Here is a 22,060-nt window from a genome sequence, read left to right as displayed (position 1 = left end):
TTAGGACCACTACCCCATCCAAATGTGTGTGTCCGCTCTACATCCTGTGGAATCTCGCTCTCCAAACTGGTTTATTAAAAAGGCGGACTGAGTCGGATTTTCGGAGTCCATACCATTCGATGATAACGGACTTGACAGTGTGGACTCCATAGTAGAGCACTTTTCAAATGAGGTTATAAAGTCCGCGGAATTATCTATTCCCCGGTCATCCTGCAGGCCAAAATGGTTCTCTGTCCCTTGGTGGATGGATGCCAGCAGAGATGCAATCCGATACCGCAAACGTGCCTTACATCAATTAGAACGCCATCCGACCCAAGAAAATTTTGTCTAGTTTAAACGTCTTCGAGCCAAAGGTCTTCGCACTGTGTGCGATGCTAGGAAGACGTCCCGGGGCCTGTTTCACAATGTTTACAATCTTTGTAAATTGTAAAAGTATTCTGTTTCACAATGAAGAGTAATTTTACAAACGTGTAAATTTTACTTGTATAATTAGCACATTTTCTACAATACCCCTGAGATGTGTAAAGTTTGATATTGCAACAAATTATGACTAAATACAATAAAGAAATACTTATTAAATTAATTTTTGAGTAACTGTATAATATTAAGAATTAAACTAAAGCAGTTTTGATGTTATTAAGGAGTTCTAATGACTCAGAGGAAGATATTGAATTTAGGCCTAATCAAATGAAGACGTATACGTAAAATTCTCCGGGCAAGAATTAATAACACGTTCATATAATTGTATAAATTTAATGAAAGGTTTCGAATGAGTCCCGCACTATACTTCAGAATACCGCGTAAGTATTTATATACGAAGACTGTATTTAATAAATACTCGCACTTAATAGAGAAGTTCCCTGTCCCAAAAATAAATAGTTCAATAATGCAATAGCGACACTACTTACGCTGTATTCTGAAGTCGTTTCGAGGCCCGTTTCAATGGAATCTCTCCTACAAGATATGGGACATCATATCCAACATCCAAAAGAGAAAAGTGATGTCCTAACCTCAAAGCGAGAACTATATTGTTTTGCATTGGATGCATACTAGCTGTCAGTTCTGTGTGTTAGCAGATAAGCACGGAATTTCTAATATATCAGTGTGTAAAAGTGCCCACAGGGTAGTTGATGTTGTTAAAAGAGTTAAATTCGGGGCAGGTTTTTGATCACCAAAATGTTATTTACTATAGCACAGAATTTTTATGCTGCTGATGGGATCACTAATGTTTATGAGGTTAGGGATGAAACATTAATAAATACTGATGGATCAACACAAAAAATTAACCTGATTTTGTGTTTAGACATCGTAATTATTTTATCAATTGCATATTTGTACGTAGACCAAATCTGTTATTTACTTATTTGACAGAATTTTGTGCTAACTTTGGTCATTTAAGTAATAGACGTATTGGTATACTCGACCAATCACATCACATGAGACTCCATTGTCGCCAATATATAAAAATATAAATACTTTTAATTTTTTTAAACAATATTTTATATTTTCTGTTGGTGAAATATGAATCAGCAAGCTTAGAATAATCTATTTTAGTACTAAATATAAACATATGTATCGATAGTAGTAAAAATACAGCGACTTTAGCTCTGCTCCTTAGCGATTTTTGTAAACTGTCGTTGGCGATATTGTGTAATCAATAATGCGTATTTGTAAATTTCTTTAGCTGATGTTGTAAAGTTCGTCAGACTTCACAAACTAATAAAATAGCATTGTGAAACACAATTTACAAGCATTTGTAATCTTTTACTTGTTATTTGTAAATTGTTAATTTGTAATTTGTAAGGATTGTGAAACGGGCCCTGGACAAACTATGTCAATTCATTGAAAATCAACGTCCCAGCTAACGTCGTATGGGATAAAGTCCATCGAATAATGGGAAACTTAGTTCTGTAATTCCGGGAATTCTGAATAATGGAGTAAGACCACCAGTCCATTAGAAATTGCAGAAAAATTCGCTATGTGTTGTGCACAGATAAACAGCTCAAATAATTACGACCCGGAATTTCTAAAAATCAAAGATGCTGCGGAAAAACGAAACCTCAGTTTTATATCAGATAGCACAGAGTATTACAATACACCGTTAACATCCGAGGAGCTGGAGGCGCCACTAGACACATCTCCTGACACCTCCCCTGGCCCTGATAACATCCTTAACTGCATGCTTCGCAATCTTTCTCTGGAAGCTACAGACTAATTTCTCTCACCAGCTGTGTATGTAAGGTTATGGAAAGAATGATAAGCAAAAGCCTGATGTGGCTACTCGAATCGTAAAACCGATTATCTAATATCCAATGTGGGTTTCGTAAGCACAGATCCGCCGCAGACCATCTTGTTTGGCTGGAGACCGCCATTAGAGATGCTTTCCTCAAGAAGGAACATATTGTGGCGGTCTTCTTTGATATAGAAAAGGCTTATGATACCACATGGCAGTATGGCATTCTGCAAACTCTGCATGATTGGGGACTTCGTGGTAGTCTGCCAATGTTTATTGCGAAGTTCATGGCAGAGCGGTATTTCCGAGTTCCAGTAGGCACCACACTTTCTAACGAACATCTCCAAGAAAATGGCGTTCCGCAAGAGTCTGTATTAAGCGTTCTTCTTTTCTGCATTGCGATCAATGTCATTGCCCACTATGTGATTGATCGAGTATCTTCTCTGTTGTACGTTGATGACTTCAGTTTATATTACAGCTCCCAATATCTTCCATCAATCGGTCAACAGTTGCAACTGTTCATCAACGTGCTATCAGAATGGGCTCTTCGCAATGGTTTTAAATTGTCCACTCTAAAAACGCAGTGTGTCCATTTCTATAACCATCGTGGACTGCATCCACATCCTGAACTGCGTCTTAATGGAGTGGAGTTGCAATATACAGACACTGCGAGATTTTTGGGCCTTATCTTTGATTATAAATTAACGTGGGAGGCGCATATACGTGATTTGAGAAGGCGTTGCGAAAAATCGTTAAATATTTTACGCCTTTTGTCAGGGGTTCGCTGGGGTGCAGACCACATAGTGCTTTTACGTCTTTATTGTGTTCTTATCTGGTCGAAGCTGGATTATGGCTATTTTATTTGTGGCTCAGCAAATAAATCCAAGTTACGTCTCTTAGACACTATCCATCATCATGGGATATGACTCGCTAAAGGGGCCTTCTGAATGAGTGGGATAGAGAGCCAATTTTGCGAAGCAGGGAACCATCACTGTATCGCTGACGTAATGTCTTGTTGTGCTCGTATGCTGTTAAGCTCCACTGACAGCCCGAGCACAATTCTTACGACTTTTTTTACCATCTATCTCTTTACTGCTGATACAGTGAAAATCCACGGAGACGTCGTCCAGCAGGTGTGCGGTTTCGTGAACTGCTCTCCAAGCTCGACATGCACCTGCCATCAGTTCGCACACTGGAATATACGACCACTCCATCGTGGATTTTGCGACGTCCCATATTTGATGTAAGTCTGAGGTGAAGTTTTAAGAATTTTACGTCGGTCTTTGTTTTATAGACTTCGTTTTAGTGAACTTTTATCGAAGTATTCCAAATTATTAATTAGTTTTTACTGACGGATCCCGAATAAATGATTGTGTTGGTTGTTCCCTTGTTGGAAATGGACAGATATTTAAATATAAATTGAGCCAGTACACTAACGTTTTTACAGCAGAACTATATGCTTTTTATAGAGCTCTATTGTTTTTAATTACACAACCCCGGTGCAGATTCCTTATCTGCTTCGACTCTTTAAGCGTCACTCAGTCCCTGCAGCGTTTGAATTCTGATCATTCGCTTGTGTTGAGAACCCAGGAACTTTTCCACACTCTCCTAATCTCTGATTATGAGATTGGAGTAGTGTGGATTCCGGGTCATGTTGGCATTCCTGGTAATGAAGCAGCGGATGCTGCAGCAAGGGACGGTGCTTTGAATAGGTCTGAGGTGTATTGGCGTGAGCGGTGGCAAGATATTCAGTGTCACCATAAACATACAATATGGTGGCAATGGAAAAGAGAATGATCTGCACAAGAGGGAAATAAATTACATAGAATGAAGAATACTGTTCATGTTTGGATTCGTCAACAAGAGCGTCACGACACGAAGTTTTACTCACCCGGTTGAGGATTGGCCACTGTCATCTGTCACATGGCCATCTGCTATGTTGCGAGCCTCAGCCGGAGTGTGATATATGCCATGTACCACTTACGGTGGAACATTTTTTATTGCTTTGTAGAAAATATGACCGTGTTCGTCGGCAATATGGAATTCGGCCGATTGTGCGTAACGCTCTTGGAAACAATTGTAATTGTAGAAATGCAGTTCTGAGATTTTTATCGAATACAGGACTTGACAAGGTGAATTAGGTTTTTTTTTTCAGTGACCTGTTTCACGTATCCTCTGGACCCTTTACATCTGGAGGTTCCATTTGTTGTTTAGTATTTACGTTTTTAACAATCTTGACATTTAGACCTTTTACATCCGAGCATTTTAGAAATGCACCAGATAATTTATTCCTGGTAGCATTTGTTTTATTATGTTATTGTTTCTTTTTTTAAATACCAGCTAAGGTTTGAGAACGCTCACTTTTATTATTTTTATGCATCACCTTTTTGAAACTGCATTTGTTTACGTCGTTTTAACCGTGACAACGTTTTTAATTCATTGAAGTATTCTGGTTATTATAGTGTGTTTGTTTTGTGAAGGATTTTAGATAAGGGCACAAATAGCCATAGTAGCTGACGCGCCCTTTTTAAACCTCACTAACTAACTACCTATCTACATATTCTTCTCATAGGATTGCAGTCAGTGGTCACCGTGAGGCATCATCTCAGTACCAGACTGATATAGAGGCAGAGCGCATAAGCAGAACACGGACATAGCTACTCCTGAGGAGTCAGTTAATCGCAGCACATTATGTACAAACATCTTATTGATAGTTTGTTGGGTCGACTGTAGAGATAAAAGCAGTCATGAATTGGCGCAAGATGCATGAAATCATCTCATCCCACTCTTGTATGTAATCACAAGTCTCCATTGTACAAGATAGTCTTTGGAGTCTTTGGAATAATATGGAAAGGTTTCATATCAGCACTCTGTCAGTATTTGCTGATGGCTTCACGGGTTACATATTTTTGGCTCTTCTGTTCTATCTCTTTGGTGACAGTAGAATTATTCCTCTCCCGTTTTCTGCTGTTGGCGACAATGAGGTCTTTGCTTTCTGGGGGCAGTTTTTCCGGCACTCTAATTTTGATGTCTTCATAAACTTTCTTCGAATTGTCAATCACCATCACTCACTTCATTACAATTTTCGGACTATTCATTTCCGATTACTGAACGCAGTTCCCGTCTCCATTTTCTCCCGACACACATTAGCGTGCATATGATGAACATACCTTCGATGTCATTAACTAAGGTGCAATTCTTCACATTAACCTGTAAGACATAATAACTATATAAACCTATTAGTTATTAGTACCACAATCACGACACATCGTAATAAGGAGCAATTTCGTCATAGATTACAGTGGTGCAGACCAGTGCCATGTGCTGAACCTGGAGTATAAGTGTTTTGTTAAAAAATGTGTATTTGGTCTATAGCCGCACAATTCTTATATAAGTGAAATATCGGGTATGCATTAACTGCTATTTTTAATATATAATTTAGTATTGTTTATATTTAACATCACTTCTATGCATTTAATATTTCAAACGTACCTCTTTAATTTAAATATTAGCTGTATTCTTCTTTCTTGGGATGCTAACTTCTCAATCACAGCATTATAAAACGAGTCTTTGACCTTCATTTTGTGCACTAACTCCTTTTCAATTGACAACACACTTAAATTACATAGTCTTAATGCTCAAAGGAAACGTTCCATAGAGATTGTAGTACAAGAAATGGTCAGTATAGCCTAGCAAGTTTATACACTTCACTAAACCCAGAAGAGAAGAAATTTTCATGCATAAAACTAAGAATTTCGTGAACATTCTTTCCATGAAATTCTGGTGAAGTATAGAGAGCATTTAATTCATTTTTAAATCCAGTGTGATCAAATAAATTTCCGTATTGAGCCTAAAGTTTCTGTACGAGTGGTTCGGGAAATGTTTTTCTATATTCATAATACATCTGGTAATATAACAAATGAAAATATTCTAATTCATCAAGTTGACAAAACCTACGATCAATCTGATGAATTAGACAATGAATTACAAAGCACAGCTGGAGATAATTATTTTCTTGTTCTGCTTTATCTCGACAGTGCTGCTTTGTTGTCATCTGATAGGTTTCGTCCTTATTTGAAATAGTATTGTTCCAAACTGATGAATAAGAATTTTCTCCATCGTATTGAAGCTTATCTTTTATGGCAGTTACTTTCCTGCTACAGTAAAGAATATTAAAATGTTTTGTTTGTAAAATATTGTATAATATAGCTATGTAAGTAAGCATTATCGAAAATACATCCAGTAGAAATATAGTTTCAAACTCTTTAAAGAGAAACCTAGGGAATGGCGTGATTTTATGATTGTCTCACTATTCCAGTTACCAGAAAGTTTAATAATATTTTCGAAGGTCCCACAAAGTTTAGATCTGTATTATTTTACAATGTGGCAAAGTCTTGATGTAAAATTACATCTGGTTGGTGCTACAGTGGGTAATTTCTTTTGCACAAATTCATGCAACGCATATATCCTTTGAGAGGATTTAGAAAAGAAAGTACAGAGTCCACTCAATGTTTGGAAAAATATTTTACATTCTTTAACCCTAGAGAGCTCGCGCCTGTAAACTTTACGTCATGGCTCGCGCACGGTCGATTCGACCGTGCATAGAAATGAAGCGGAATCTATATTTTTTGCTAATATCTGTTAGCACAAAAGTTACAAAAACATTATTTAACTGTATTTTATTCATTAACGTCACTGTTATTATGTATTAAAAAGAAGATCAACATGCCAATATCCAAGTAACCTTGAGTGTTCTTTATACTGTGAAAAATATATAAATCACGTTATATGTTAAATATTTTCATCAACGTCTTGGCCTGGTATAGGAGTAACACAAAAATATGACGGTATTTCCACTTGTCCTATTCATTATAGTCATTATCGGTGTGAAATAGGCCTAAATTCAACAAACACGGAAGAAATTAATATTAGAAGATGAAATCACTTAGTCACATGACCTCACACGTATTACATATCTTCATCACTATCACCATCGGCACTTTCTTCAGGATTAGCACAAAAAGTGCAAGTTGACTGTGTATGTTCTTTGCAGATGAAGTGGCGGCATACATTACACCTCGTCTCAGGCTTACGATTTGTCTTCCAATCGCAGAGATGGCACCTTCCTGGACCCTCATCTTCTCCAGATGGAGGTGGATTTCTTTCTTCGGCAGTTCCAGTAATTTCTCTGATGTTTCTCTTCAGTTGATGCGGCAGATTTTCTAGTTGCAGTCTTTCAAGTAGATAATTTCTGGACAACTCCTTGCTGAGTGTTTGTAGGAATTTTCTTCGAAACATGTCAAATTGGCGAATATTGTGTTTCAGTATAATCAAACTATTGATGCCTGCTATGTTCAGTAGTGTAAAGAACAGAGTTAGAGGCCAGTGGTTACTGGTTCTTGCAATTGAATACCTAGCTTTGTACTCGTCCACCATGTCCACCCCTCCTTTCGTTGAATTATAAAACGTCAACATGTAAGGTTTTCTAGATTCTTCAGAATCTGGATCAATTTCATCGGTATGATGCATGGTGGATAACAGCAACACCACCTTCTTCTTTTTCAGACAGTAGGTCAGCAGGGTCTTGTCCTTGGTGAACCCGAAAACACTGCTATTTTCCATTGAACGACCTTGCAAAAATAAAGGGGGCACCTCCCTCTTTTTTTTTCTCAGTGTTCCAACTAATGTTAACTTGTGAGTTGTTAGAAGTTCATCAGCAAACGGCACTGAAGTGAACCAGTTGTCAGTGGTGACGTTTCTCCTGGATCCATTGATTGGCTGCACCATCCTGTTCACAACACATTTAGCAGAGTTATCAACTTGGTAGGGCCCTTCAGGCTGCTTACTAGCGTAGAGTTCCATATTCAGTGTATAAAAGGTTTTTGCACATGCCAGAGAGAATACCTTTATTCCATATCTTGCCGGTTTTGTTTTTATGAATTGTTTGAAACTGCACTTTCCCCTAAAAGATTCCAACATCTCGTCGATAGTGACGTATTCGCTAACAGTAAAATTCTCGGAGCATTTTTGAATAATTTGCTCAAAGAGAGATCGAATAGGAGCAAGCTTATCAACACTTCTGCGCTCTTGTCGAGTATTTGAATCATCAAATCTTAAAACTGTCACCAGGAACTTGAATCGTATCCGGTTCATACAAGTTCTGAAATAAGGAACACCTGTCCCATCAGCAGACCAAAGGTCGAACAGGTTCAGATGAGATGCTCTCAAAACTCCAGCCATATAAAGAAGTCCTATAAAAGCTTCCATTTCAGTTCTCGTTGTATTGTGTGCATCTCTTGGGCGGCTGTAATTTGGACGCACTTTTTCAATTTTTTCATTTGTATGTCTAACAATTTCATCAATGATAGTGTCAGTAAAAAATAACTTCCAACACTGGAATGGAGTCGATGCGCTCCTTGCTGTTTTACACCAGGTGTAAACCTTACTATATTACGTTCGCCAACACGTCTGTTACGTGGTGGACAGTGCATTTCCCATGTTGTTACTCCATCTTTCCCTATATAAATTGGACCTGGAACAAGGTCTACTTCCTCATCTGCTGATTGAGCAGAGTCTGTGTTATGATCGATTTCTTCAACCATATCTTCTTCTTCAACGTCCGATTCAATGCTATCAATTGGTCTGATAATTTCTTCTTCACGGAACAGTTGTCTTCTGACTGCACCAGCTTCCCTTGTTTCTTCTTCCTGGGCCATTTCCTTTTCTACACTATCAATAAGGTTCCTTATCCTTTCTCCCTCTTCATCCATATTTCTACACGGCAATGTACGGGGATCAGTAGTGAAAATAAAGTATTACACTGACAAAAACGTACGTATATGTGAAAAGTTATAAATACAAGAAAAAACTACATTATACTTATACACCAAGTGAAACAATAAGAAGTTGCGTAATGACTCGCACACGGTTGAAACGACCAGGTCTGTATAACAACAGTTTCAAATCAAATTGACCAATAGCAAAGTGCATGACAACAATCACATCTTATTCTGGAAGAGTCGAATGAAAGGTACTGAAGGGGTGAGCAGCAGAACTCAAGTGACTTGAAGCAGAAGCTAAACCTTCATCACACCCGGTCGAAAAGACCATGCGCGAGCTCTCAAGGGTTAATAACTGATACACTCTGCTGGAGAACAAGATTTAGAACATGGGCACAACAGTGGGTGAAGATTGCACTTGGATAGGCTGATAAGACTTTAGATCACGGGTTCCCAACTTTTTTCATTTCGCCGCACACTTGATTGAAGGTCAAATTTTCGGGGTACACTGGACTTAAGGCCGTTATATTAGACCAGCAACTGGCAGTGATGAACTGTCGTTGCCTGAGATTTATATTAAATTCAAGTTTGAATTAAAATTATTAATGTCGAGTTGCATTTGACAGAAACTTAATTTATTTCCTTATTACAAAACTTATTACAAATTACAATAAAACAACAAGTTTAAGTACTTTATAAAAAAATGTTCCATCAATGTGACACTTGAGATTGATGTGGCTTGCAGATCTTGCCAATTGTGGGTCGAGTGTCTGAACATGCAACTCGTAGATTGGCTTCAACATTAGACAGAGGAATCTTGTAACTTGATTTTATATTGTTCATTACCGAAAATATCTGCTCATATATGCACGATGTTGAGAATGGCAACAACATTGCAGTACCTTTCTTTGATATAGATGGGTAATGTTCTGTAATGCTTAGCCAGAAAGAATCCACACGATCAATTATTGGTCTCACTGCCAATGTAGAATCACAACACAAATCAATTAGTTCTTCTCTTTTTACTACCGTCAGATCCAAATCTTCAACTCCAACGGAAGAATCAAAAGGCGTCAGAATCCAGTCTAGGTTTGTTGTGGACAGCGATGGAAAATAGTTTTGAATTGTTTTACAATATCCTCGACAATCAATTATTTCAACTCTTCAGTCTTCATGTCCCGAAACCATATTCTGCAATGTAGGGAAGTTAGATAGATCTCCTTTCGAAGTAGAGTAGCTACTTCCAAGAACTGAATTTCCTGTGTAAATCTTTAATTTTGTTTGTCGAGGTAATTATATTCTCATGGCGCCCTTGTAGTGATAAGTTTAGATCATTCAATTTTTTTTAATATGTCTGCAATATAAGCGACTTTAAAACACCAGCTTTTGTCATTCAGGAATGCAGTAAATAAAGGTGACCCTCCTCCTTAACTCTTCCTTCAGTTCAAGAACTCGAATTAATGCTTCACCTCAGGATAACCATCTTACATCTGTGTCGAAAAATGAGCTCTTATGAACTGAATCCATATCATGACAAAATTTAAGTTGATGAATTTTTATTCTTTGCTCTGGAAAGAAATCCTTTACAAAGGGCACAGCAGTCATACCATGTCAAACTTGAATCTGCTAAGTAACGAGTCTCTCCTTCAAATATGTCACTTCCAGTCGTTGTGGTCTTCAGTTCCAAGCAAAACAAAAATTGTTCAATAATACTTGTTCCATAAACAAAACGACCAAGCCCAAGTAACTGGGCTTTTTTGTTTTTGTCGGTACTCTCACTAGTAACTATTAATGCCAATGGAGTTAGGTTAGTCAACTTTGCGACATCAAAAAATTTAATTGTCAAGAGTACAACATTCCCCCATAAGAATATACATAAATATACGTGGACTTCTCCAGATGGATTGACACACAACCAAATAGATCACATCTTGATAGATAAACAGAGACATACTAGTATAGTAGACATTCGAACTTTCAGAGGGGCAGACTGTAATTCTGACCATTATTTGGTAATTGGAGAATTAAGAGAAAAACTATCAGTAGCCAAGCGAGTAGAGCAACAAGTTAATATTACTAAATTCAATATTCTCAAATTAAAGGACGAGGAAACTAAGCAACATTATCAAGTCGAAATTTCGAATAAGTTTGCCACTTTAGGAAGTTCCGACGAAGTTGAGAAAGAGTTAGATGTTAATAGCATGTGGGAAAATATCAGAGATAGTTTCAAAATTGCAGCAGAGCAGAGCATAGGTTATTATGAAACTAAGAAAAAAGAAACCGTGGTTTGATGAAGATTGTTGCATGGTAGTAGAAAGAAGGAAATAGGCAAAATTGAAATTCTTACAGGATCCAGTTGAGGAGAAGAGAGATAATTATTTCAAGGAAAGACGGGAAGCAAGTCGTACACTGAGGAATGAAAAGAGAGATTACTTGAAGGAAAAACTGAATGAGGTAGAAACAAATAGTAAGAATAAAAACATTCAAGATTTATATAAGGGTAAAAAGGAATTTAAGAACGCATATCAGGCAAGGGTAAATGTGATCAAGGATGAGAATGGTGACTTGCTTGCAGACTCTCATTCAATCCTGAACAGATGGAAAGACTATTTTGGGCAACTACTAAATGTACATAGGCCAAATAAAAATGATCGGGACGAAATTGAAGTACAAACTGCTGAGCCATTTATACCCGAACCCACACTTTCAGAAGTCGAAATTGCGATAGAAAATCTGAAAAAGTACAAGTGTCCAGGTATCGATCAAATTCCAGCAGAATTAATACAAGAGGGTGGAAATTTATAAACTTGTACTTGCTATTTGGGAAAAGGAAATTGTACCAGAACATTTGAAGGAGTCCATAATTGTACCTATTTTTAAGAAGTGGGACAAGACTAACTGTGGTAACTTTCGAGGAATATCACTTTTGTTGACGTCGTACAAAATTTTGTCCAATATTCTTTTGGGAAGATTAACTCCTTATGTAGATGAAATTATTAGGGATCATCAGTGTGGTTTTAGGCGTAATAGATCGACTATTGATAAGATATTTTGTATACCACAGATATTGGAGAAAAAATGAGACTACAAGTTTTCAATACATCAGTTATTCATAGATTTCAAAAAGGCATATGGCTCGGTTAGGAGAGAAGTATTATATGATATTCGTATTGAATTTGGTATTCCCAAGAAACTAGTTCGATTAATTAAAATGTGTCTCAGTGAAACGTACAGCAGAATCTGTATAGGCCAGTTCCTATCTGATGCTTTTCGAATTCACTGCGGGCTAAAGCAAGAAGATCCACTGTCACCTTCATTTTTTAACTTTGCTCTAGAATATGGCATTAGGAAAGTTCAGGATAGCAGACAGGGTTTGGGATTGAACGGGTTATATCAGCTTCTTGTGTATGCGGATGACGTGAATATGTCAGGAGAAAATCCACAAACGATTAGGGAAAACATGGAAATTTTACTTGAATGAAGAAAAGCGATAGGTTTGAAAGTAAATCCCGAAAGACAAAGTATATGATTATGTCTCGTGACCAGAATATTGTACGAAATGGAAATATAAAAATTGGAGATTTATCCTTCGAAGAGGTGGAAAAATCCCTTCTTACGCGCTAATTCCAAACTAATTAAAGAAACGACACTGCCTGTGTCCAACAACACGTCCACTAACTCTCCACCTAACTGAACCATGGCAACGGGGCACTGACCGCGAGTAGAGACACTTATCTCACGAGACACAACACGAATGACATCTTCACTCTTGCACTGACTCTGCTCCACGTGACCCCGTTGATTACATTCACGAGCAAAATGGCCGAAATGAAATGGCACAACACCAGTAACTCTCAACTGAAGGTGTACTGTTGTTCCGGGAGGACAACGAGACCAGATACCTTATTCCACTTCGTCAAGCAGCGCGTACATTATAAAACGAAAGCCGTTCTGCAGATGGTGTGCACATCCGACCAGCAGGCATTTCAAGTATTTAAATGGTAATAAATTAAAATTATTGTTCCATTATATCTCAACTTATATATATATAACCGAACTTACAGGATGTCCAGCGCACACATTCAACAACCGCAATATACGCCCCTATTGCAGATCTCTAATAAATACATACTTGCGACTCTGCATATGAAAATTAGGTTTAGTTGTTCGTTTTACAAAGTCACAAATAATGGACTGGACACTGTCCACAATGCATCCATGTTCCTGGGGACGAATCTTGTCAGTAGATAGAAATGTATCATATATTAAATGAGAAGATGTGGGTGAGTATTGTAGTTCCTTTTAGAATGCAACAGTGTTATTATCCAGTGTCCACCTAGATGGCTGAAATAATACAACAAAGAAATGTAGAGGTCTCAATTACGCTCTTAATTTGTAATGTCTGAGTAGGATTTCTATCTCATTGTTATCTTCATTTAGATCAGAGTTTTTCAACCTTTTCTGACGTGTGGCATACTAAATTCCTCAATAGCACGTTCATATAATCTAAAGATGTGGTTTCCAATCAGGGTGCAATTTTGAGAGCTTTAGGAGAGAATGAGGTCTGTAAAATACAGATACATGGAATGAGTGTATTCATTTTCATTCATAGTGTTCTGTTCAAGGGCAAGTCTTTCACTGGAAACCCAGCATTCTTCAGTCTTTCCTATTTTCTGCCTTTCTCTTTGTCTCTGCATATGATCCACATGTCTTAATGTCGTGTATCATCTGATATCTTCTGTCCCGAACTCTTCTCCCGTAAACCATTCCTTCATTAAGTGTATATGGATTAATATATAAAGTAAAATATTTTCAATTTTATGTCCATTATTTTTAGTTTGTGTAAGGAGGAATGGCAGTGTGATGAATGGTGAAAGGACGGATGGAGCAAAGATTGTTGAGAAGAGAAACATAATGTATATTATTCACAAATAGAAGTAACACACATTATTATATTTATATTTGAATTTGATGATAGAAATGTAAAACTTAATGAGAGAAAATAGTTACAATGCAATATTATAATATGATGCATGTTTTCTGAATTTGTTATTTAAGAAATATGAAAACATACAATATTATTACATGTTTACCATGCGGCAAAAGTATGACGTGATTTTTTTTGGCAAGTAAAATACGATATTTTTGAGGTTGGTACGATATTGTAACTATAATGAACTAGCAAGCCTAGCTGCGCATCAGTCATTTTCTTCTGTCGCTTGCACACCCACACTGAATGCTGACTTGTGCCGCGTTTCCTGAAACTTGACTCTTGTGATCTCACTTTTTTCACACTTTTACTTTTCCAATTTTTGCTACGACAAGCTTTCTATTTTCATTTTCTCGTGGCACACCGGTTGAAAATGGCTGATCTAGACCCTTATTTAGTGCGGTTTACCGCTGTTCTTTAGACTGATGGTACATATTCTTCTCATAGCATGCCAGCTACCAATCACCATGAAGCGTCATCTCAGTATGAAGTTATTATAAAGGAAGAGGGAATAAGAACACAGATACCAAAAACTTGTGCGTCAGACGAAGCTACTACCGAGGAGTCAGGTAACTGCAGTGCATTATGTATAAATGAAGGCAGCTACAAGGCTGATATTTCTGGCGAGGACATAGCGACTTGTCAGTCCCGTAGTGCCGCTGAGTGCGATGTGTGTGGGAAGATATTCGCGCATTGGAAATACCTTGAGAGCCATAAGCGGCAACACACTGGCCAGAGGCCGTTCGAGTGCAGTGCGTGTGGATTGTGCTTCTCGTCTTCGGGCGACTTCAAAAGCCATGCACTGAAGCACACAGACGGAAGGCCATTTAAATGCGATGTATGTGGAAAGAGCTTCTCGCAATGGAGATATCTAAAACGCCATGAGCGTCGACATACCGGTGAGAAACCGTTCAAATGTGATGTGTGTGGACAGCGTTACTCGGATCTTATAAATCTCAAGAGACATGCATTTAAGCACACAGGCGAAAGACCATATAAATGTGATGTATGTGGAAAGAGCTTCTTGCAATCTGCACATCTTAAAAAGCACGATCGTGTGCATACAGGTGAGAAGCCGTTCAAGTGTGATGTGTGTGGAAAATGTTACTCAAATCCGATAAATCTCATAAGTCATGGACGTAAGCACACGGGCGAGTGGCCATTCAAATGCAGTGTTTGCGGACTGGGCTTCACGCAGTCGGGACATCTAAAAACCCATAACGTTCTGCATACTGCTGACATACCGTTCAAATGCGATGTTTGTGGAAAGAACTTCGCAGAATCGAGATATCTTAAATGCCACAGACGTCTGCATGCTGACGAGAATCCGTTCAAATGTGACGTGTGTGGAAAGTGTTACACTAAATCGTCCAATCTGAAAAGACATGCACGTAATCACAGGCCGTAGTGAAATGGCTGGGAATCGAGACATAGGCTTCAGCATACTGTTGATAAACTGTTCAATTCCCATGTATGTTAAATGACTTTGATTTTCACAGTCTACAAAAAACTCAAATATAATTTATGCAAAGTGCTTTTTTTTTTACCTGGTCATTCAAAACGACGCACACCTCCATATAAGCGATAAGCGTTTTAAAGGCGTGGTCTGTGGAAAATGTTTCTATCTTCAAGAAACCTCGAAAGATATTTACTCAAGCTCGCAGTCGAGAAGACATTCAAATGCGACATTTCTGGAAAAAAAAAAAAAAATACATATATTCCGTTTTTGTAAATAGATATGTATGCTAGTAGATCAGCGAGAAAGCTTTAAAATGTCATATTTCTGTATTCTAAATCCTTAACCACACATACAGCGCCATGGCAGCAGATCAGCTTATGTGTGTATTTATTAGTACTGCGATTGTGTACAGGCCTATGTGGCAGTGATATATAATATAGGATAACATTACAGTTTATTACAACAATTAAGTTACAGTAATTACAGCAATAAAAAACACATAAAATAAACGTGAAATTAGTTACAACTATAAATAATTCAGTGCAGTAAACCTAGGACTATAAAGAAAAACTGTGCTATAAAATGCCTACTGTAAACAAAAGCAAATCTAACTTAAAAGTAAACCTATTTCTATTAAACCCATCATTATTAACTTAAGTAATTACAAGTCAACTTATATTTACATATCAGCGTAATTAATTATATATCACGACTTACATAATTACACTGCATTACTATTACATCTCAGTCTAATTTTTTCAACTTTTCCGTAAATGTATTGATTGTGAGAGGACCACCCTGAAACATTTCCGCAGGTAAGCTGTTCCAGTCTATTATCGTGCAGTTTACAGAGAAAACTTTTGCCACGTCTTCTCTTTGTTTTCTGCATTTAAACTTCATAATATAATCAGCCCTGCCTAAGTATGATGATGTCACTAATCTAGCATTGATGTGTGTCCTACTTGCGCCTTATACAGTGCGATAAATGTGACTTTTCGCCACCTTGATTCGAGCAATTCCCACCCTAAGTATCTCTTCGCCTTGTCCCTTCCCCATTTTGACATATTTTGCTGTCCCACATTGAACTTTTTCTGTTGAATCAATTTGGGTTATAAGGATCCCAGCCTATCACTACATATTGCATTATTGGGCGAACTAGGGTTCGCCATGTTATAAGTAGAACCCGGAGTTGATGTAATATGAAAAAGATAGACATGTAGCTAAAAATGGCAAAATCTGTAACTTAAAATCCTAACTTTATTAGATGTATTTTTGCACATTGATAAGAAAACAGAACTGAAAAAAATTACGTGTACACATGTAATTAAAGTTATGTAATTATTGATTCGTGGCGCAATTAATAATTCAATATTTTCCCATATTTTCTGCGGTCACGATTGCCTTCGGTCTATTAGAATGGTCTTATAAATGGAAAACAAGCCCTCAACTTCACACGCAGTAACTGGCGCTTAGTTCAGATGAGGAATGATACTAGCAACAATGCTCTCAGGGACCTGCACACACTCACCTTTAAGAATTTTGCATACAGCGGATAAAGTTCTGTATCTTGAGTTATTTTTCTATACATCATTCAATTTTATTCAAACACACTCACTGATTACTTCCAGCACAACACTCAGGTTTTTGGCTGCATATTCTACTATCAACATAAATTCATGGAGGGCCAGTCCAGAAGTTTCTAGCTTTTTTATGGAATACAAAATCCAACTGAAGTGACTCGTCATGTATGTTATCGATGAAGTTACCTTCGAATCTTGAGAGACACGCACACACAGTTGATGCACTTTCAGGAGAAAATTTTTGCACCACCGACTTCACTGCCTCGAAATGTTCGTTAAGGAAGTTCAGAGCTTTTACCCATGTTTCCTATCTAGTAAACACAGGTTGCGGAGGTCAAGGTACATCTGGTAACAGTTTCTTGTGATACGGAGATTTGTGGAACACTTTTCTGTTGCTGATATTAAACTTTCACGTCAGCAAATTTATCTCTTATAGTCTCCGCCACTCGATGTAATCCATGTACAAAACGCGTTCAGTAAAGTATATTGGAGTAAAACGCAGACAGGGAACCGTAGTTTTAGCATGTAGGATACAGCATCTTGATGGAGCAACAGCACCTTTTCTGCGTTAATCCCTACTCCTTAAGTCCGTTGTTGACGAATCGATAAACTGTAGTATGCTTTGTCTGTTCTAGTGGTTTGCAGTAAATTATATAAGGCTTGGATGGTGTCTCTAGATCCAGTCTACCTGCAACGAGATTTCTGTTAGAATGACCCAAGGTATTAGTTGTTTCGTCAACTGCAACCCGTATGTAAGAATTACTAAGTTCAACTCTAATCTTTTCCATTGTATCAATGTAACAGGAGTTCAAATAATTTTTCCGGAGTGTTGATTCATTTGAAATATTTTTATTTATTTATTTAATAATAACATTTACATAAAAACGTTACATTAAAGTACCCCGAAAGAGCAAAGCTCGGGTTTGGGGACAGTTCCGTTACATAGATATACATACTTTGTAGACAAAATACTTAAGAAGAAAGGTCACATAAAGATGATAATAAAGTTAGTAATAATAATACTAGTAATAACTGAGTGAAAAAAGAGACGATGTTGAGATTAGTGATAGATTAATATTAAATTATTATTAGTAGTATAATTAGTATAGGTTATGTTGGTATAGTAACCAAGATAAGATAGAAAAAATATACTTAGGATAGAAATAAACTTGTTTTACAATACATGGTACATAATATAAATACAGGGAAGTCTGTCATATAAATTTTTTAATTCTGGATCTGAAAATTTCATTGCTTAAAGTAGTCTATTCTGGATGAAATTTTATTATCGAACTATATAGACGTGAACCATAATTTGTACTGTGTAGTAAAGCAGCAGATGTGAAACATTTGCGTTTAACTAATTTAAGAATTTCATTTCGTCTTGTATTATGATCATGTGGCTGAGCTACAAATTTCATTCTATTGAAGTCGTAGTATTTATGCAGGAATGCTTGAAATTTGACTCTCTGAGTTTACACCATGGTACGTTTGCAGGAACCATTACCATACAAAATTTACTGGTTGAAGACGAAGACGCTCTGGCACTACTTGTGTAAGAAGAACTTGTTTCTTCGCGGAGCTATTTTTTTTTATTTCTTGCATGAAGTTCAGTTTTTAATCTAAATGTGACTTCATGAAGCATCCTATGCGTTTGTCACACTTTGCACAGCACCATATTACCATCACTATAGCGGTTTCAGAATAAGAAGGCATATGGCCTAAGCCAATTGAGTGCTAGCAACAGTTCGACGTTGTCACACAGTGCACGGTGCACGAGACGTGGAAGACAGAGGCAACAGATATAAGAACAGAACATATCAGTCGCAGCCCTCTCGCTGAGCGAGCGGGTCGAGACCTGTTTCTTCATTGTGTGCAATGTTTAAATATAATTACTCTTACTGAAGTAATTCTCATCTCAATTTTTATTACTTCTTCGCTTCATAGATCAGTAGCTCTTGGAGTCACTGACTTGCGAAATAAAGTGACAGATATGAGAAATTTACTTTGCTAATGTCTGAGAAAGAATGTTTTAATTCTTACTCAGGCTTCCTTGTACAGCGAAGCTGAATTTATTATTGTTTATTTCTCCAGGGGAAAGATAAGGTACAGTTTGTTTGTAGGGGCAGCCTAAGAATCTAGCGATAACAAAACGAAAACATATCTGTAGATACGTAATTTAGTATTGAAGTTAGAAAGTATTTTATTTTTCCTCCGTTAAATGAAGCCTATATAATTTAATTTAATTCTCTAGCTTATACATACCTAGGGGTCCAGGGTTCTACAGTCTGGTTACGAATCTGGCTATAATGCAACATAATCATAATGTGTGTTCATATATAATTCAGTACTCATACTGAAACTGTAGATTATTTTATATTTCTTTGTTAAACTAAGTCCAATTTTATTTTATCATCTAATTTTTACATATCTAGAGGTCCAGTGTTCCATATTCTGGCTAAGAATCCGGCTATAAGAATATAAGCATATCTGTTCATATGTAGGCCTAATTCAGTACTCATATTGAAATTGAAGATTACTTTCTTTTACTTTGTTAAATCAAGTCTATCTAGTTTAATTTAATCCTCAAGCTTATACCTACCTAGAAGTCCAGGATTCTATGTTCTATCACTCTGGCCTGTGGCAATATAAACCTACGAGTAAGGTAGTTGTACAGAAGCGAATATGAAAACCGTAATCCAATAATATCGTTAATATATTGAAGATAAAATTGTATATTAGAAAAAAACGTATAGATTGTAATGTATATATAACGAAAGGTGTTTAAAATAGGAATTGAGTTTTGGAATTATAAAATCTCCTCGTTCCTAGCATGCCTGTATTTATTTTAAAAGTGAAATGTAGTTAATGTGCTTCATTTTATAAAGTTTTCTAATGCTCTTAAGGAAGAATGTTGTTAATGCTCTTCGTATAATTCATGGAAAAAGAGGCAGGAGTGTTTATGTTTACAATATCATCCAAATATCTCATATGTTTATGCAATATTTCGTCTTATACCATGTATAATATTCCAATGAAAAGTGAAAATCGTACCTATGGTTATTATCAGCTTTCTTCTTCTTTCCACGTTCAATTATAATGGCACTGCTAACACATAACTACTAATGTATTTAAAATATCGTACGATGAAGTAATACACGGTTCTGAAAATTGTACAAATAATTAACACGTTTGTTTTGCGTTATTTTCCAGGAGAGGTAAATTCAAGTATACAACCTATTTTAATTGTCTCTTTGTCCTATCCAAGAATATGAGATAACGTATGCACTTCTAAACCATACGCCTCTGCAGTCAGATTCTTTGTTTATGAAGAACTGACTCGCATTGCATCATAGGATAGTCCTTTAAAAAATTATATACAAAACTACCATACTCCTCGCTTGTGATTGTAGGACTATCCTTTTGCTTATAACAGATGAAACACCAGAGCCAATTGCAATCCCTTCAAGAGACATTGTTACGGTAAGTTACACATCACACAAGAGAAAACAGTCCACATCTGAATTTGAAAATAAACAGATTCTATCTTCGTTCACAGAGACGGAATTCAGAGCAAAATATGTTCTATGCTGTAGGTTGGATATCTCTGTTTAGTCTTAATGCGATAACACGCGAACCAGTTGACATACAATTGCCATTCTTGAACTGTTGGATTCAGAATTCGTAGCTCTATCGAATGCCATAGCTTTAAATTCATTCCTAGGCATAAGTATTGTGCGCGCAAGAAAGAAACTAATACGCGACGCTTCAGCGAGACTTCGCGACGATTTAACTAGGCAACACCGCTTCACTGTCACTGGCTAGTCGACATAGACCGGCCTGAACTAGCTCCGCCTTATATGCCTTCTAATTCTGAAAGCGCTTTAGTAAAGGCATCGCCAATTGAAATCCAGTCTTTTAATTTGGATGTTAACTTGGATGCGACTGGCGCCATAGCAGTAGACTAGCTAGTTGTATCACTTTATGTCAGAATAAGCTTCTCAAGAAAACTGAAAGAGTTACTATTTTCTTTCAAAGCAACTGATTGGTGGTATTTGTGTCAAACGGTCATACCCACAGGGTAATTTTCACTCTGTCTTTCACAGCAGTAGCAGTACAATGAGTCAGTATCGATCCTTCTTATTGGTAGGCCTATTTGTTCCTACTTTTCCATACAGACTGTTAGCATAGCAAAGGAATGTTTATTTTTTGACGTGGTACATTATAATTATTTTCAATTATCAAATTATTTTCATTCATTACCTACGAAGGGATAAGGTTTGTGAACAATTTTCAAACGTGTAACTTATGAATTAACTCGAGGGAAAATTGGATGCAAAAAATGTTTTTTTCAAAATATACAGTATTCTTCAAAATATGTAAATATATAATATATGCTAAAATATTTATTAGACATCAAAATATGTAACTTTAAAACTTCGGAATAATGATCCCTTTGGTGTGATTTGCCGACATTTTAGCTTTTCTTATAGCTACATGTATGGGATTAGAATATGTAATTATGTAAAATGCTGGTTCTAGTTATAGGCCTAACCAATGAAATAACATGTCAATATTTTTTTTTATTTTAAATCGATGACATTGTAAATCCAGTGTTGCCACTTTGGCATATTTGTACGAATTTAGTACAATTTTAAATGGTGTGTACACTGGTACGCGCAGTTGAAATATTGGTTCAGTTTAACATAATTTGGTACAAATTTTATTTTACTTATATATTTTATAGTAATTATTAAAACTGAGAATTTTTGAAACGTTTTATGAGCTACCCTGCCAATATTAAGTTACTGGTGGAAACAGCATATTTATTCAACTTGGAATGGAATTTAATATACATCTTCATTATACAACTTGTAACACTGTATCATTTCGCAATATGTATGATAAGAACTTTCTTGTGTTAAATTTTTAACGTACCTTGTTAACATGTTTCGACCTATTTTAGATCATCTTCAGAACTGGTCGTTGTTGGTCTTGGCGCCTCTTGTTTCCTGTGAG

The 22,060-nt window shown here is 36.7% G+C and overlaps 1 protein-coding gene across 7 annotated transcripts in view; it reads left to right on the top strand.

Annotated features, from left to right (window-relative positions):
- Positions 1-22,060, top strand: part of LOC138705743 (zinc finger protein 235-like) — a 158,120-nt gene that overhangs the window by 33,700 nt on the left and 102,360 nt on the right. For 6 of the 7 annotated variants that reach the window (XM_069834330.1, XM_069834331.1, XM_069834325.1 and 3 more), the window contains one exon: positions 14,450-15,771. The exons of the other annotated variant lie outside the window; for it this stretch is intronic. In XM_069834330.1, coding sequence (XP_069690431.1) covers positions 14,450-15,410 — 961 coding nt within the window. In that variant the 3' untranslated portion in view covers positions 15,411-15,771. Of the gene's footprint in view, positions 1-14,449; positions 15,772-22,060 lie in introns of those variants that run through there. 7 annotated transcript variants of the gene reach the window in all.

This window comes from Periplaneta americana, chromosome 9 (genome assembly GCF_040183065.1).
Source record: "Periplaneta americana isolate PAMFEO1 chromosome 9, P.americana_PAMFEO1_priV1, whole genome shotgun sequence".
NCBI lineage: Eukaryota > Metazoa > Arthropoda > Insecta > Blattodea > Blattidae > Periplaneta > Periplaneta americana.
The sequence above is the reverse complement of the archived record's forward strand: the minus strand, read 5'-3'. Positions and strand labels throughout refer to the sequence as shown.